Genomic DNA, 18,673 nt, shown 5'->3' on the forward strand with positions numbered 1-18,673 from the left:
GTCGCGACACTATACTCACTGACGTCGTATTTCTCTAGTACCTCTTTAAAATGAAAATGTGTTCGTAAAATGTACCGAACGATGGTGTAGATAGACGGACTATTTAATATATATAAATTGTAAGACAGACTACAATCGACCTCGTTCGGTGAAGTAGTCTTCATCATAATTCGTTTTTCTTATATTCGGACTCGTCTATTTAAAATTGTATATGAGTATGTACATATAATCGTGTACCATACTTACCTCTGATGTAGATAATTGTAGTTATTTCGTTTTTCGTTACATTTCGTTAAATCCGTTGTTCGTATTTTGTCGTGTTATGTTCGGTTTATTTATTACTCATACTCTTCTACAAAAATGTGTAACATACTTATAATAAGCATGATTCAAAATTACTTTATTTTAAAACAGATGATTATTAAATCAGTTAACATTATTGTAAGATTACAAAAGCGGGAATTCAAAAAATTTGGAGGGATGGGGCAATATAAACTTTCGAGAAATAAATAATTTTATACTTTTTTATGTTATTACTAGCTTGTTTCATTACCTACTGACAGTGTACCTTTAATTTACATGAGAAAAACGAATTTTTAAGGCGTATCGATCAAAAAATTATTCCAAAATATCATCCCTAAGAAATTTAAGTCGATGTCTAATATCCGACACGTCCCATCGTCAAGTAAAACCATTTTTCGTATTTTTTGGGGAATAATTACTCCAAAAAATCATTTTTATCTAAATCGGAGACAAAAACAATTTTCCCCGAGGATTTTTTCAGATATCCAAAATTTTTTCTCAATTTTCTGAAACTTTTTTAAGGAGTTTTACATTAGAAAAAATCGAGCAAATCAGAAAAAAATTTTTGTTTCGAAATCCGATGAAACATGATATATATTAGAAAATTAATCCACAAATCCAAGGGAAATCGGATTCATTTAACAGTAGAGTGAGTAATTTTTGAGGTATTGCTTAAAACCACGTACGCAAAGCTTTTTTTCGAAGCGATTCTGGAGATACGAAAAATATTAATTAAATGGTCAATTCGTCAATTGAGCTAAATTTGTATGTTTCTTGGATCCTTATTATCCTAAATAAGCCAAAGATTGACTTCAGAAAACTCTTTTGTAGAAAACCGAGAAACATTTTCATTTCATTTTATCCAACTGTATTATATATAGAATATATAAAATTTATCCTTATTTTTGATTTAAGGGATTTGTAAATATAGTAAAAAACCAGTGGTGGATTTACACTAGGGGCAGTCGGGGCTAGTGCCCAGGGCGGCAAATTTTCTAGGGCGGCAAAATTTGGAATGTGAGAAAATATTTTCTATACAATATATAATTAACTAATTCTTTTAAATAAACATTTTATTTTTCAAGAAATATAATTTATGCATTATGTATCAAATCAAAATTTTGTATATTATAATATAGGAAATTTAAGTGAAAACTATTAAAATAGTTTAATTAATTTATTTCCATAAAGGTTTGCAAAAATAAAATTTGATATTTTTATTTTCTGGAATTGATAAATTAATATAGTTTTTTTGAAGAATTAAAAATATTTTCAAATTATGTATGTCTTTTTGATAACAGAAACTTTAATTGATCAATGAATTTTCCTAAAATTGGAGAATTATCAAATAATACTAATTAATTTTAATTTAAAAGAACAGTAATAATAATATGTAATACATAATAAATTTTCTGCAATTAATAAGTTATTCTAATTTTAAAAAAAAATAAGGTATCAAAACTATTAAAATAAAATTTCAGTCATAGGGCGGCAGAAATTTAAATCCGGCCCTGTAAAAAACAATTAAAAAATGAAAAATGTGTGAATCGACACAGTACCTACCCCCAAATCAATGTTGATTATATTTCAATCAACACTCAAAAAGCGAAATTGTCTTTCAAATTTTGGCACCCCTTGCAACCTGGGGCTTGGAGCCCGCTCCCCTTGCTCTACCCTTGGCCCGGCGCTGAATCAACATATGATAAGCAATTAGCAGCAGAAAATAACGAAGCAGAAAAAAACGGTTTTTTAAAGTGTCAACGGCGCCAAATATCTAAAGCCAGGCCTGTGCACAGTCACCCATCTCAAAACGATATCGCAGTTTTATGAAAATAAAGGATATTATCGCGGTAGGAAAAATTACTTGGATAAAGAAAGAAGAAAACTATACAAAATATCCCTCAAACATTAAATTAAAATATATAATATTTATTTTTAATAAGAAGTACAAATAAAATAATTAATAATTACTGTAATAATTAAATAATTAATAAAATTTATCTTTTTTTGTAACGAAATGTATTTTAAAAAATTACCTAAAAATAATTAATTCTCAAAAAAGTGTATAAGGAGAGGCACTTACTTTTGACACACATTTGCTCAATCAATCGCACTATCAGCTACCAGAGCAACAATGACCAGAAATAACAAGCCCAATTTTTATGTGTAAAACTCAAAATTGGCAGTTAAGTATACGAAAGTATATTATGTGAGTGTGATTTTAATGTTGTGGATAGAATTTCTTTGATGAATCCTTCGCCATATCTAATAAAGTTTGTGCTGGTTTAAATGGTGCTCCGTATAAGTCATGATAACGTAACATAGCATTAACTAATTTATCAGCTCCATATGCGTCAACCCAACGGAATGGACCACCTGAGAATGGTGGGAAACCTAAACCGAATACTGCGCCAACATCACCTTCTAGTGGAGATGCTAAAATTTTTTCTTCCAAACAAAGTACAGCATCATTCACAAATCTGGATACCATACGTAATTGTTTATCTTCAATGGAATCAGCACCTTTTGGTTCGAGCTTATATCTAGTGAAAATTTCTACTGCGCCTGGATTCACTGCACGTTCTTTTACTCCTTTTTCGTATACAAATATACCTTTACCAGATTTACGTCCTAAGAAACCGGCTCGTACAAAATCTGGCATAATACGTAAATCACCACCTCCAAATCGTTCACCAAATACCTAAAACCATAAAAAAAACAAAGTTGATTATTCTGTTTTTGTTTAGGGAAAGCCAAGTCCTAGCTTGTAGATACAATGTCTAATAATAAATGCAGAGCCATGTCGAACCTTCAGGGGGAGAAAGACATATTTCAGGAAGACGTTTTAGATAATTTATATTTGTAGTTTCTAAGCTTCTTCTAGAGCTGTAGAGGTTCAAAGAGGTATTGCCTTTTATGAACCAAGACTACAGGTTTTTTCTTTTCGGATATCAATTTTTCAGAGGTCTTTTAGCAATGCTTTATAAAAAAAACTAAAACAATCATTTTCAATTTTCAAAAGACAATCATTCAAAGCGATTCATGGTTAAAATTATACTGAATTGACATTTCAAAAACATGTCTAATCCACTCAATCGATTGACAAAAGTCAAAGTTATTCCATCTTTAAATACCGTCATAAAAGATTTCGCACTCTGAATACGTGAATATAAAAAAAGTAAAATATACAAACCTTTGCTAAATCAGTTGCAATATGTGATCCAACATCAATACCGACTTCATCAGCTAATGTAGCTGCACCGACTGGGAAACCAAACTTCTTAGTAATTGTATCCAATTCTTTAGGATCAGTACCTTCTTGTAATAAACGAATAGCCTCGGACAACATTGTTGATAAGATTCGAGTTGTGTAGAATCCAGGACCATCACCAACAGTGATAACAACTTTACCTTGTTTTAAACCAACATCAACAGCAGCCGCAGTGGTTTCTTTACTTGTTTTATCGGTTGTGATTATTTCTAGCAATTGCATTTTATCTACAGGTGAGAAATAATGCATACCTATAAAAAGAAAAAGATTGTTTAAGTATGCGTGCCCATAGTCATTCAAGTAAGATTGGGATAAAGATGTAAATAATTTTTCGCTATGCCAGGATCATGCCTCTATGCAGATGGGTCATGGGTTGTAATTCAATCTGGAGCAGGAAGCCAAAATTTTAGAATAAAAAATTTTACATTGGTTTTCCAAGTAATAATCTGTTAGAACATCTCTGTTGGGCATTGTTCAAATTTTTATATCATTTTTCTGTCTATGCATTTTTCGAAGTACTAGGCCATCTGCCGTTGAATAAGTGTTTTTAAACGTTAGGATAACGGTGCTTTGAAAGGGATCAGAGCAGCAGATTTGTTGGCATAAAAAGGGGGTGAGTCAAACCCTATATGCCCCCTCATCGGATCCTGTGATTCTTGAATCAAGATGCTCCGTATTGTATTTCACTTGTAATCTATGAAGAATATTCAAACTTCCGATGGATGTTTGAACCCTAAAACTTGGATTCATCTGTTTTTAGAAAAAAATTCAATAGGAAAGTTTCAGAGGTTTTGCGTTACGTCTGGTGTCGATAAAATTATTTTAGCGTACTGGATCATTCCAGCGTTAAAGGGAATAAAGCAGCAAACTCGTAGTCTTCAGACTCTTCTCAAACGCCCCTTTCCCTTTCGGGTTTGTCATTTCCATAGCAAGATGCTCCGTAAATTTAGATAAAGATAGACCGTAACAAAACTAATGAAGAGTTACGCAGAAAAAATAAACAGTTTATTTTCTGTGTTACACCGATACATACCAATAAGTTTGTCTGGCCTTGATGAACCTTCTGCAATTTTTGTAATAGGAATGGCACTAGTATTTGTTGCAATAATACAATGCGGTGGGACAACAGCCTCAATTTCTTTGATTACTTTGTGTTTAATGTTAATATCTTCAAAAACAGCCTCAATTACAATATCAGCATTTTTAAAGCTTTTATATTCTAGTGTTGCATCCAATTTTGCCATAATTTTATCACGATCCAAACTATAAAAAATTGATGAAATTTACTATTTGATTTAAATTTTCAGGTTTTAACTAGCTATTTTAAAAGAGGATCAAAGTTTCAAATCTTGAAGAGTAATTAGAAAATGAAAAATCATTTTCGCTCCCAAAATCTGAAATTTTGTCTGCAAAGTAGATATAAAACTTACGCAGCTATACGTTTTCGTTTTACTGCATTTGCTAATCCAGTTTGAATTTGACCAACACCACGATTTAATCCATTAATATTCGTATCCTTCATGATAACGTTGTAAATACCTTTATCAATTGATACTTGTACAATACCAGCGCCCATCAAACCAGCACCCAATACTGCCACAGTTTTAACTTGTTGTTTTGGTTTACCAAAACGATTCTTTTTACATTCAGTCTGTCCTCGGAAAAGACCAATTAAACCCTTGGATTGAGGTGTTTGTGACAATTCACCAAAGGCTTTAGATTCTGCCTCATAACCTTCTTTGGGTCCTTTATCAAGACCAGCTCGTACAACATCTAATATCTATTTTTAAGAAAAGCAATTAATATTAATTTTAATATTTACGAATATTTTATGAGAATTGCTGCAGAAAATTTATAGAAGGTTTCTCTGGATCTCAAAGAAAATAAGCTACCTTCGGTTCGGGTCACAATTTATATTCAGAGTAACAGGATTTGAGTTGCACATATCAGATTTTACAGATCTTGCAAAAATGTTCCTTTCCACTTTGTAGGTTTCTGCTACCCGTCAAGCCATTCGCGTCGCATTAGACGGTGTCAAAAGCTTGATAGTAAATGTACGCTAATAAATTGGAGGTTTTATATATCCCGAATCATGATCCAAAGAATCATTCTATCTTATAAGTTTTCTCCGCAATTTTCAATTAAATTCTGATTTAAAAAAAAATTAATTACCCTTAATGGTGCTGGATATAAACCACCAGACATTTTCATAACTTGAGCTTTAGCTTTACTAAATATTTGATCTTTAACGAAATTATATTTAAGCGCGAAATTCATTATTTTATCTACTGGGCTCTTGGTGCTTCGGTCAACTTTCAATTTTCCAGTTGCTAAATCTTTGGCAATTTTAATAGCAACCTCTTCTAAGTATTCAATTGTTCGTACTTCAGGTAGACTTAGACCAGGTCCTAATGGATTCACCAATAAATCAACAACACCCATCCGTTTTGCCCGATCCGCTTTCAATGTTTTGCCAGTCAATGCCATATCTAATGCATTTGGTAATGAAATTAATCGAGGTAAGCGTTGGGTACCACCAGCGCCAGGCAATAATCCTAACATGACTTCAGGTAAACCAAGACCAGTTTTTTTATCTTTAACAGCCAAACGATAATGACATGCTAACGCAACTTCCAAACCACCGCCTAAACATGCGCCCTGAATTGCTGCAACTATTGGTTTTTTGCTATCTTCAATTTGTTGTAACAAACGTTGTCCATCTTTTGAAATTTGTGTGACTTCTTCGACTGTTTTCAATTTTTCAAGCATACTAATATCGGCACCGGCAATAAAACATCCTGGTTTACCAGATATTATTACTGCTGCCTCAATTGATGGATTGCTATTTATTTCATTTACTACATTTTGGAATTCATTCATTACTTGTTTTCCTAATGAGTTGACTTTTTCACCTGGTGAATCGAGTGTTACTACGTAGACATTGTTTACGATTTTAGTACGTGTATGTGATTTTTGATCTCCGGCTACTGATGCAAACATTCTAGTGTATTTAGTCCGTAATAGGACTCCTCCAATATCTAAAAATTTCAAAAAGATATGTCTAAGTAATAAGAATTTTAATTCGTACCTTATTATACATCAAGGTTTTCGACCTGACTTCGGTTTTCGGCATCACAGCTCGTTTCATTAGATATATGGTTTCAATAGATACTTAGATTTACCCCTCTAAAGAGTGGTCGAAGATGAGAAGGTGAAGTCAAGGAAGCGCCCGGTTTTACCCCAGTTTTAGAAAGAAGAGTCAAGGGTGGGGGTGAATGAGAGAAGCCTCCGACCTTACTCTGGCCTTTGACCTGGCTAGGTCCTTCGGCCTCTGACCTCACTTTCTTCTGAATTTTGTACTACTGGAGGAGGGTAGATCAAACAGACGCTCCGACGTTTATAAAAAGGTTGTTATAAAAATACGAATTGGGCTACACATAACCAGATTATACATATAAAATAAGTCAAAAACGTTTAGTAACATTTTGTCGATTTCGTAGCTAATGTTTCTTTTGAATTTGATTTTAAAATTTTTAAATGGCCATTCGTAGATAGTATGGACTTGAAAAAAATTATTTAAGATTCTTTAGAGATCTGCTAAGTACGTAAGAGATTTGTTGAGTTTCATAAAAATAACTTTAAGACTTTTTGAAATATTAAATTTTTCTTAAAAAAAAACAAAAAGGCGAATTACGAATAGAAACTGGTATAGCATAGTCCACTACGTATTTTTTATAACACCCTGTATTTGTATATAGATTACATTTAAATATAAATAAATTTTATCTTAATATTTTTTTATTAAGTTTTCTGTTAAAAAAGGAATTATGAAATTGCTCTATTAAAATTCCTCTATCTTAATAAAAAATTTCAAGATACTTTTCAATAAATATACTTAAATGATTTTTTATAAAATTCTTATCAAATGCATTTTCAAGCATTTAAAGTTATTGTTCGATAAATGTAAATTTGTATTTAAGAAATCTTTATCATATGCAATTAATGATGAAATTATAAAGTTAGGTACTTCGATAGTCAAATTGTCTACCAGATGTCTGTTAAAATCTACTGCAGTGGCGTATGTGCATTTCCAATTTTGTCACAAGCATTAGCAGAACCGAAATCATATGGTCTATAACAAGGATGGCGAATAAATGGCACGCGACACAATATTTTGGGCACGCCATCGATCACAAAGTGCACCATGAAATATTATTATATTATGAATGAACGCGAGTGATCCTACAACACGTGCTCGTTTGTGATTACAGTTACATCGTGGATTATAATTGCTAATGACGCATAGTTTGTTTGCATTGCATAATAGTCATTTTCGTTGACAAAATTATCATAGGGCACGTCTAAGAACTCATAGCTTTAATACTAAAACTAATAGTTTTGCAATAGAGTTGGCAACACTGAGTTTGTATATCATCCTTTTTATACCAATTGATGCCGCTCAAATAATGTGGCAAAGAAAAAAAAATCCTCGCCCAGATAGTCGCCTTTATTCCTGCTACCCTCTCCACTCGAGTTGTTAGTCCTTATAAATATATATATTTTTGAATGTGCCTCAATTTGGTGAAATCGAAATTTTTTAGACCGCAAGCTAATATTGTAGACTTTGGAGCATTGAAAGATAAGATAATTTAAAAAAAACATAGCGTGTATTGAATGCGTTTCTTCCCTCATGCGTGCAAGAACCAAGAATTATTCTAATTAAGATTTCTAGGATATATCGATAATTGTAGGAATCTACATTATCTCTAATAATTAAGCGCACAAATAACTCGAAAAATATCTACCAAAATGTAATTAAATTTAGAATGTAAAATCATAAAATGTTAAATTTATAGTAATAGCAATTATTTGAAATTCTTTTTTCTATAAACTCTCCACCTGACTGCGTTTTCAGATTGTGTAATTTCATTCCATATAGATAATGATTATAAATTTCGTTTCTCTTTCGAAAACAACTCATCAGAAAAACAATTTTTATGGGAGACACTGATTTTCAATGTGTAAATAGCACAAAAAGTGCATATAATAAGCATTTAAGTGCAGACTAGATGGTCATTGACATGTTTTGTTAAACATCAAGGATTTTAGGATTAAGACTTATAAAATAAAATTTTCTTATCACTTGAGATTACCTTAAGTACACAAGGTCAATAAAAAATTTTTTCGAAAACTTTTAAGTTTACTAAAATACTTTTTTTTTTAATATTTTAAATTAACTTGTACTCCATTTTGACATTAAATAAGAATTTATGATAAATATACAGATTTTGAATAATTAAATTAGAGAAAATTAAATTCATTTTATAACACGGATCAAAGTACAAATATTTGATTATGAAGTTCTCGAATCCCTTCCAACATTAATTAGTACTAACAAAATAACAGTTTTTTTAGTAGAATTACTGAAAAGTAAAATAATTTAAGTCAACTTACTCGATTTACTTAATTTTATATTGCATTGTGAGATCTTATTTAAAGATCCAAATAATCGACAACTAGCCATTTCTTTTTACTTTCTCCTGTATTATTTAAATTTATTTAAAAGAAAACTAGTTATAAAAAAAAAAAACCTCCCAACAAGTTAAATTTATTATAACTTGTTACAAATCGTTCGTTCCGGTTCCAGTCGGCACTTTATTTTCGCCACGATTCACCCTCCGCGTATTGTTACTCCTCTCAACTGATCAGTATAATTCAAAAATATTAAAAAAAAAAAAAAATGTGATATATTTTTTTAGACTTTGTACCCTTATTTAATGCATTGTGGAACTTGGCCACAAGGTACAATGGATTACTGGCACTAGTGTGACTTGTTTAATAAGTGACGTTTATTTTAAGTAACATAAGTATTTGGATAAAATAAGTGACTACATTTTATTGTGCATCTTTTTTTAACTATATTCGGTATGTATCAACTATCTCTTTTTATATGCATCGTTTAGCAATTGTTTTTTCTAGTTATTAGAACAATTTTATGAATAACAAATGACTATCTATCAAATGAATATAGCATCACTTACATATTGGATATATATTAGTATAGTTTTAGGGCTTTGTATACAAAAAACAAACACCATAAAAAAGTAAATTTTAATACAATGATAAAATGGTTAGTTTATCCCTTCAACAAAAAATTATTTAAATTGTAGTGATTTATCATCATAGCTCTATTTTACACAATGTATTGCTAAAATGCAATTCAAATGTACGTTGGATGCATCCTTAGCTTCATGTAAATCTACGTCAGCAAAACGTTTTCGTTTTCGAACAAGGCTTTTCTAGGCGTTTGTGTGTAAAGGTGTGGCCGAAGTCTTGCCCCAAACACATTCAGCCTTGGGTGGCAAGCAAGTTGAATTTGCTAGTCACACACTTATCAACATAGTTGAATACTTTGTTTATTGATAAATGGGACTTGAAACCCAACCAACTGTTGATAATAATTCGTACTAATTAAAACAGGAAATGAGCCTGTTCTCAGTAATTCCAATTTAAATTACCAGATGACATTACTTTTACTTAGCATTTATAAAGACCAATAAAAATATTCAGAAAATAACGTACATTGAGCCAAATATGTTATTGTTGTTAATTTTACCAACATTTTGTTAATTTTGGGACAAGAAAACTTTATGTACAGAAATTTTTTAATGCGTCCTTCAGCAAACTTTAAACATTGATTTTAAAAACTTTAAACAGTACAGAAAAAGTAATTATGAAAATAAATTAATATTTTGAAATACATCGAAATCAGATTTAGGCATACTTATTACAATACCCAAGACATTTTAACTGTTTTAAAAAGTGTATTTATTAATTTAATCATAAAAACTTTAATATTGCTGGAATCTTTAAATTTGCTGAACATTATACTGTACAGTAAACTTTCAAACTCATGTTTGCAACAAAGTTACAACCGCATCAATATGGTTGTCAATATTAGGTCGCTCCCAAAAAAATCAAAACCTTTTGATTTTATTCAATATATTTGACAATATGAAATTTTAACCATCAACCCATAGTTTGCAATATTATATGTTGTCAATCATGTTATCAACCAAGTTGAATATATGTTGGACGCTTAGCTGTAATAAGCCGAACACACAAGACAATATATCGAACCTTTATTATTGGTAATAAATAAATCATACTTGACATTTGGAAACATATACAACTTCACACGTATACAAAAGACAAAAAAAATGTCTGATTATCGTTCTTTGAAACGCCGCATTAAAAACAATTGCACAAAATAAATTGTTTATAATCTATGATTCATTAAAATTAAAACAAATGAATATTTTATGGATGTATGTTTGAATATTTTATCTATGATTACTATGTAGTATGTAGTATAAAACATTGTGTTAAATATAAACATAAACAGAACTAAATATTAGGTAAAAATTAAAACATTTTTTAATAAATAAATAATGCAGTCGTCAACAACAACATCGATACCAACGTCGACATCGTCACAATCACAATTAGCCGCTGCACTTCTTGGAAATAGTACACCAACATCGGTAACGAATAGTGGTGTAACTGCAACAAGTACCGGTTCGACGGCTATTGGAAGTGTAACTCAAACTGTTATTACTGATGAGATAATTGATGATAAAGATGATGTTTGCGAAGAAGAAAATGATGATATTATTATGGAAGAAGATATCATCGACGAGGTAATTCTTAAAAATCACGTATTGTTTCCCAAAGATTATTAGTTAATTTCACTGAATTAAATATGATTTAATCGTCGATTATTTTTACTTATATTGTTTTGCGTTGCTCAAGAATCGAAATATATTTGATTTAAGCTCGAATAGTGCAAAGTAAAGCTATCTATTTTAAAAATTTTTACCACACCAGAGACTTTGTTTGGGGTAATAGAAGCGAAGTAAGACAAAGTAAAAGTAAAAAAGGTAGGTCAAGTAAGAGGCGGATTAAGAGGTTTTGTGCCATTAGGCAGCTTAAAAAATTAACTCCCTCTATAATAAAAATCTATCAATAAAGGCTTTTTTTTAGTTTCAAGTTCCTTATCTTTAGAAAGTCAGTCTTAATGTTTTCCGACCAGATAATGAAGAAGTAATATCTTCGACAGGTTTATCTGCTGTGAGTTTTTTCTTAAGTATCCTCTTTGTGTCCTTTTCATATTCTTTGATTATTGATAGTTCCAAATATTACTGTTTATTTAATTAAAATTTTCCCTTTCTGCAAAAATTATATGATTTAGACTGTCATACATTTGAATAATCTGTACGATTGTCAATACCAATGGACTGTTGCCTTCTTTGCTTTATGGATAATCCGGTTCTAGCTCAAGGAGCAAGCACCGTGAGTCATTAAAAGATAAAATACGCGAAAATTTCACACGAAGCATCTAGTTTTTATTATATCCTTGAAAGTACTAAGATTACATACATCGCAAAATAAATAAAGTAAAAACGAATGATGGTATTTAATTTAAAGGAGAATGATGAAAATGAATCACGAAGTCTAAATAAATCAAGTTCAACTCCTGGCGGACCAGCTGCCGTATCAAGAACAATAACATTGCAAATGTTATTAGAAGCTGGTATCTTACAACCTGGTAATGGTACTATGTCAATAGAGTATTTAGTAAGTCTAAATAGTCAATTTAATATTGTTTTATATGCGATTATGATGATTTTGGATGCTTTATATGATTTGTAATATGATATTAGCAATGACTAGGTTAAGTTAGAGATGCTGTCCTGGAGGTGGGACACATTTATACCATAGAGTATACCATAGAGTCCGTTGTCATATCGTAAAAAAGGTGAGCTCATCCACGGCCACTACTCCATGAACCATTTGGAGCTTTTTAAGATCAGCAGGAGTGCATTAACTGGCGCAAGTGAATCCATCTCCCCATGACAAGAGTTGGACAGTGTCAAAGAAACAAAGGGTCTCTATTAGCAACAATTTTGCTAATAGAGACCCTTTGCAGTCAGATAATGTCTTCGATTGTACTCAGACCATATCTGTCTTGTAGTACGACAAATACATTCCCGCCCCGTCTAAAATTGGCCTTTTTTAAGATATCTCCTTTAACAAGCAGTTTGAAGTTCGGAAAACGGAACTGTATCTTTCCGTTTTACAAAGATATAAAGAGTTACAAATTCTGTTTTTACAAATTTAATAAAAAATCCACATGTAGGTCATAATCGCAAAATGGGACGCTAAACTTATGTGTGTGTGAGTTTTTGTTTTAAATTGAAGCTTTCAAGGAACTTAAAATATTATAAATTTTGTAAAGGGACAAAGATTCATTGGAGACTTATTAATTGATGGTAAAATTAAATCACAAGAAACAGATTTAGTTTTTGCTTCCCCGTCAGCGTGGGCTATACATTGTAAACGTATTATAAATCCTGAAAAGAAATCTGGTTGCGGTTGGGCATCTGTTAAATATAAAGGTCGTAAATTGGATGCATACAAAAATACGTGGTTTAAACGTAAACAACAAGAAGAAATGGATCGTGAAGAAGACTTAGTTGATGGTAAATTTTTATTTTTTAAATTGTTGTTGATATATACTCTATCTAGCGATTAAAATAAGAACTAAGAGTAGTAGTTTTTTTTTATAATCTCTTAACAAGAAGCACACTCAAAAAAATATATATATATATATAAATTAATTTACATAAATTTTCTGTTACAAGCTGAAATGGAAGCAGAAATGGAACGTATTGAAGCTAAATTGTTAGCAACACCAGCTCCATTACATCGTGTTGTAATGAAACATAATACGGTGCCAAATCGAGCTTTTACTCAGTAAGTTTTGTTCAAATTATTATTCGTTATACTTTTGTTTTTATTTATATTTACGGTGGTTTATTTTTTTGTATTATTTTTAGTGACGCAAATACATTGATTGAATGTGTACCATTCTCGACATTGGGTAAAATTCAACCATTTTTAATTTCAATAACAACGAACGCATGCCTTCTAATGGACTTTCATTGTCATTTAACTATGAATGAAGTCAGTGGTTATTTAGCTGGCCATTGGGATGTTAATTCGCATAGTAAGTATATATAAACGTTAAAATTATAGCCTCACCCTTTTCGGTTGGGCATCTGCTTCACATTTATTTCAAATGTTCGTGATTTTCTATTTCTGGAAGATCACTCGCAATTTATTCCTGACCAAAAATGTTCCAACTTTGCGACTTTATCCAAAATGATTATGATTTATCGAGATAAGTTCATATTTAGTTTTCTCTAACACATTAATCGATAGAGATGATGAAATTACTTCTACACTTTCTTTATCCTAGCTTTCATTCATATCAATCATTTGACAAATGCCAAAGTTTCTTAATGTTAACATACCAACATAAAAAAAGGCGCACCCTGTACGCAAAAAATTTTCACTTCACAAGGGGTTGGGTTGCAGGTTTATGGTACAAGGTTGTAAATTTTTCCTATTGATTAGGTTGGTCAATTGCTAGCCTGACAGCGTTTTTTGTTACCAGAATTTTAAGCCACTGCAACCATTATTTTAGCATCATTAGTTTCTATGAAACTAATAATGCTAATCTGCATAAACTAAATCTGCACACTGTTTCAGATGAAACAGTGTGCAGATTTTTATAAGACGGATCCACGGCGTGTAGATTTTAATAAAGTTTATATTGAACAGAATAATATTTTTCATGTAATACTGAGTCTCTTTCCCGACATTTTCTGAAATTGTGTTAAAACGCTCACCTGGACCTTGAAATTATTCGTATCGATGAAAATTACGTTTATACCACCGAGATTTCGTGTCCTTATGCTCCTTACTACTTTCAGTATCTCTGTATTTCCATAGTTGGTTTAAAAAAAAAAAATTCTCTCTAAGGCGCTTATTATTAATTTAGAATTTTATTGTTGTGTACCTCTATTGAAAAAAAACGCCCAAGAATGCTTTATTTTAATTAAATTAAATTTTACTAAACCTTTTTATTTTTACTATCACTCTTTTTCTTTATTCTTGCGTCAATATTTATGTTGAATTTTTTTGTTTTTGAACAGATTTAAGTATAACACATGTCTTCCCATGCTTAGTATTAAACAAAAATAACAATATAATTCTCCACCAAATTGAGAAAGAAATACAAGATCAAGTTGAACAAAAAAAATTAACGGTCGTTGGATGGTATCATTCCCATCCCGTATCATCAGCAACTCCCACCTACAAAGACATCGATGTGCAATTGGAATTCCAAATAAAAATGAAAGGAAATTGTGACTCCACATACATCCCAGCCGTTGGATGTATCGTATCCCCTTACAATAATGCCAATAACAACATAACCGATACAAATTCCGATACAATTACAAATAATTTCGAATCGAATATCATAAATTACTGGGTAATTCCACCACCAGAACAGAAGCCAAATGAATATGGTCGTCCAATGTTAATGTCATATCAAATTATCCAAGATACAATTTTAACACCACCAATTATGGAACAGATGAAACAGTGTGCAGATTTTTATAAGACGGATCCACGACGTGTAGATTTTAATAAAGTTTATATTGAACAGAATAATATTAAATATTTGGATAAATTAAAAATATCGTTGATTAACAAATTGCCGCGTGGTGGAGAACAATCTGAAACAATTATATGGGGTTTTATTTGTGAATTATTGGGTATTTATTTTAATCCAAATGAACAACCACATCCGGTGTTATCGATACCGAAAATTACACAACAACAATCGAATTTAATGATTACGTCGTCTGCAACAACGCCTTCAACAGAGCATTTAGTTAGTGTATTAGGTATGTATGGTTATTTATTTCACTAATTAAGATTGAGAGATAACTTTATGGTATCTTAAAAAGAGTTTCAAGAAACTCTCGGTTGTTTTTTACCATGCAGGACTCTATAACTGCTTTCATGATTTTACAAACTTAATAGACTAAAACGAATACTACAAATTGAAAACGAAAACGAATAGTATCATCTAGATTGATTCATAATAAAAATAAACATAAGAGGAGTGTTGTAAATGGGTCCCTAAAAAGTAAATAACTTAAAGCTATAAAAGCTATTAGCGGTCATAGTGGGACAATGTTGATGTATGTGGTTGTCTTCAATATTCACTCACTTTTTGAAGTAGTTAGTCATATTTCATGACACTCTAAAACGCATAAATAAATTTTACTCATGCAAAGTTTTAAAATACATTTTTCTTAACCTTTACAGGTAATAAATTTACAACGCAAGCCTTACTAGGTCTTCCACTACCGCCATTATCAACATCAACTACAACCCCATCAACGTTATCATCAACAGACTTATCGATAAAATCATTAACATCATCAACTTTACCACCAACATTCTTAACCCCAACTTTATACAATAAAATCATTCAACAACATGATGCAATCAACCTGTTATCATCAACAACATCTATTAAAATACCCCAAACTGATATCACATTAATAAAATCATCCACAGATAATAATAAATTAATTGATTTAATTGAATTTAATAATTTAATTAATAATAAAAATTTATTAAATAAAAAAGTGATCGATTTTACAAATGCTAATGATTTATCAATATCAAGTCATCAAGTCAGTGGTGGTGGAGGTGGAGGTGGTGCAAATGATGAATTAATGAAATTACAATCGCAATCGTCATCGTTAAGTGTTACACCAGCGATTATCACGACTACATCAACTACAACAACACAATCAAATGATAATGATAATAAGAATCAACAAGCTCAACAGATTATCAATTTGGAGCAACAGAAATAACATAATTATAATTTATTAATGCGTATTGCGCATGCTTTATAATCGTAGTGATTCAAATATATAGACTTTAGAAGTGTATAATCAATTATGATTAGCTAGGAAGTGTTAGAAGAAAAGTACTTAAGACTTTTATTAAAAATGCAGAATGTTTTTTAAGAAATTATCTGATTTCATAAGACTAAAACTCAGCGTCATTGTGATCAAATAGAACATAGCCGTTGTTTTTACACATTTTCATTATTGTACAATGAATCAATCTTACGTCAATATTAGTTTTCTATATAGAAAAATAGGAAATAGGCCGGGTATAACTGACCCTCACACCCTTCATAGACGTGAAACGTACAAACTTCACCGAAGCCTCAGCGACACTAAATAGAATAGTTAATACGATTTTAAAACTCTAAAAAGGGTATGCAATTCATCAATAAACACGTTGTGTGTATTAATTTTACGTGGCTATTGTGGCCGGGTATAACCCACGAGCTCTTCACAGACGTGGAAATTTCAGTCGCGATGATACTAAATAGAATAGCTAATACGCTCAAAAAAAGTCAACGACTGCAGCTACTGTGAGCGACAAATAACGCGTGTATTTTGTTTTAAAAATATTAGATAACCAGCAACAATGACGCCGGGTCAAGTTTCCTTTAACGTCAGGCTTCAGTTTAAATCACTCAAATATGGAAATCGCAATCTCATTGAAGTGAATAAGAATTTATAAACAATATCGACAACTTGTTCCCTCTTCGTATAGCAATAATGGGTCTACAAGGTGTTCAAGACATGCAATGCAAAATCTAATATAATGATCATCGTTTTAAAATATAATACTGTTTGTAAAATATACAGACATACTTAATTTATTTTGCACTTGTTGTAGAATACTAGAAAGACCCAATCTATGATAAATAATAGACCATTTTTAAAGAAATAATTTAAAATATAAATAATTTGGCCATATAAATAATTTTGATTATTTTTCAACTTCTAAGTAACTAATTACTTGAACACACGTCGAATATTTCAGTGAAATATGAGGCTACGAAATAAAAGCCAATAATATAAAAATTACCATTCAAGATTTAAAATTGATGTCGAACTAAACGATTTAACTGTGTGATTTGAGTATGACCGATTTGCATATATACTCTATGTTAATCCGTGCAATTTTTGTGACACGGAGGTACATTGTTTTGCTCATGAATGTATATTTATCAATTTTATACATACCTATTATAGAAGTCACACCTCTACTTAATAATTTTTTATATTTGACAAGTATTATATTAATAATTTAAATCTTAATATGTATATTATTTGAAATATAAATAAAGTGTATTTATTTTAAAAATTACTTTTAATAGAAAACTAGCATTTATCCGCCCACGTCGCTAACAATTTTTAACTTTAAAAACAAAGACTACTTCGTTATAGCCTTCTCTTCCTTTACCCTTATTAATTTTCCTTTTGTTTGCCATTTACTGGGTTTTAATTTTTTGGTGCGGAATCCTAATTTTTTTCAATAAAATACAGCCCATGTTACTTGGTTACAATGTAGCATTCTATAGATGAAATAATTTTTAAAATTGACGGATTTTCATACAAACTTTCATCACCTATTTCACTCTCTTACGGGTTGAATTTCGGACAACCTTTCTTATCGAATGATTACATTATACAAAAAACACACCCTCCAAGTTTCAGTTCTTTACGATCAGTTGGTATGAGAGGAGTCGTCGCAAACGCCTCTTTCATCTGAATCTGTCATTAGCATAGATAAAGTAGGCGTGTATAACTGCCTTCGTCTCACTTATACGCCTACAATTTCTACCTTTTCACTGTGGTCAAGAATTCACTTAATGCGTTTCTTACGTCTAACCAACTTTCCCAACAATATCCCAACTTTTAATAAGGAATATTCATGTATTTTTTTTATATTTTTAATTCATTGTTTACACCGTTATAACAAAGTAAAAAATATAAATACTGTTTAAAAATGCTGTATTTAAGTGTAAAAAATATTTAAAATACATTTTAATTTTGAGATATTTAAACGCAGTTTTTTGGCGCTCTCTGTTGATGACGTATAAGTACGTGATCTGTCAGATTTTGACAGTTCAATGTATAATTTACACTTTAAAAAAATGAATTTACAACACAGAATTTACACTCATTATTAAGTTTTCTAATAAGAAGCCGTAGAATAAAAGTTTTAGAAATTTTTAAATGCCCTCACTGAATTTGTACTTTTATTAATTAATTTTAAGTAATTCAAACGATATTAATTACT

At 30.8% G+C, this 18,673-nt stretch overlaps 2 protein-coding genes across 2 annotated transcripts; one reads left to right on the forward strand and one right to left on the reverse strand.

Annotated features, from left to right (window-relative positions):
* Positions 1-2,311: 2,311 nt before the first annotated feature.
* LOC123299314 (trifunctional enzyme subunit alpha, mitochondrial) lies at positions 2,312-9,389 on the reverse strand. Its single transcript, XM_044881681.1, has 6 exons — positions 9,029-9,389; positions 5,747-6,612; positions 5,005-5,354; positions 4,608-4,837; positions 3,497-3,825; positions 2,312-3,004 (listed from the first exon to the last, which is right to left on the reverse strand). The coding sequence occupies exons 1-6, from the start codon at positions 9,096-9,098 to the stop codon at positions 2,525-2,527; spliced, it is 2,325 nt and encodes a 774-aa protein (XP_044737616.1). The 5' UTR covers positions 9,099-9,389; the 3' UTR covers positions 2,312-2,524.
* Positions 9,390-10,806: 1,417 nt separating this feature from the next.
* Positions 10,807-17,625, forward strand: LOC123299325 (MPN domain-containing protein CG4751-like). Its single transcript, XM_044881692.1, has 7 exons — positions 10,807-11,274; positions 12,062-12,211; positions 12,873-13,116; positions 13,279-13,390; positions 13,474-13,643; positions 14,635-15,393; positions 15,821-17,625. The coding sequence occupies exons 1-7, from the start codon at positions 11,026-11,028 to the stop codon at positions 16,378-16,380; spliced, it is 2,244 nt and encodes a 747-aa protein (XP_044737627.1). The 5' UTR covers positions 10,807-11,025; the 3' UTR covers positions 16,381-17,625.
* Positions 17,626-18,673: the final 1,048 nt, after the last annotated feature.

This window comes from Chrysoperla carnea, chromosome 1, assembly GCF_905475395.1.
Source record: "Chrysoperla carnea chromosome 1, inChrCarn1.1, whole genome shotgun sequence".
Lineage (NCBI taxonomy): Eukaryota > Metazoa > Arthropoda > Insecta > Neuroptera > Chrysopidae > Chrysoperla > Chrysoperla carnea.

Bases quoted from the DNA above. Each gene is read 5' to 3' on its own strand.
- LOC123299314 (XM_044881681.1), bottom strand. From the start codon at position 9,098: ATGGCTAGTTGTCGATTATTTGGATCTTTAAATAAGATCTCACAATGC. The intron at 6,613-9,028 runs GTAAGTTGACTT...TGAAATTTTTAG, and splicing joins TATAAAATTAAGTAAATCGA to ATATTGGAGGAGTCCTATTA. The intron at 3,005-3,496 runs GTTTGTATATTT...TTATGGTTTTAG, and splicing joins TTGCAACTGATTTAGCAAAG to GTATTTGGTGAACGATTTGG.
- LOC123299325 (XM_044881692.1), top strand. From the start codon at position 11,026: ATGCAGTCGTCAACAACAACATCGATACCAACGTCGACATCGTCACAA. The intron at 13,117-13,278 runs GTAAATTTTTAT...TTCTGTTACAAG, and splicing joins TGAAGAAGACTTAGTTGATG to CTGAAATGGAAGCAGAAATG. The intron at 13,391-13,473 runs GTAAGTTTTGTT...TATTATTTTTAG, and splicing joins CCAAATCGAGCTTTTACTCA to TGACGCAAATACATTGATTG.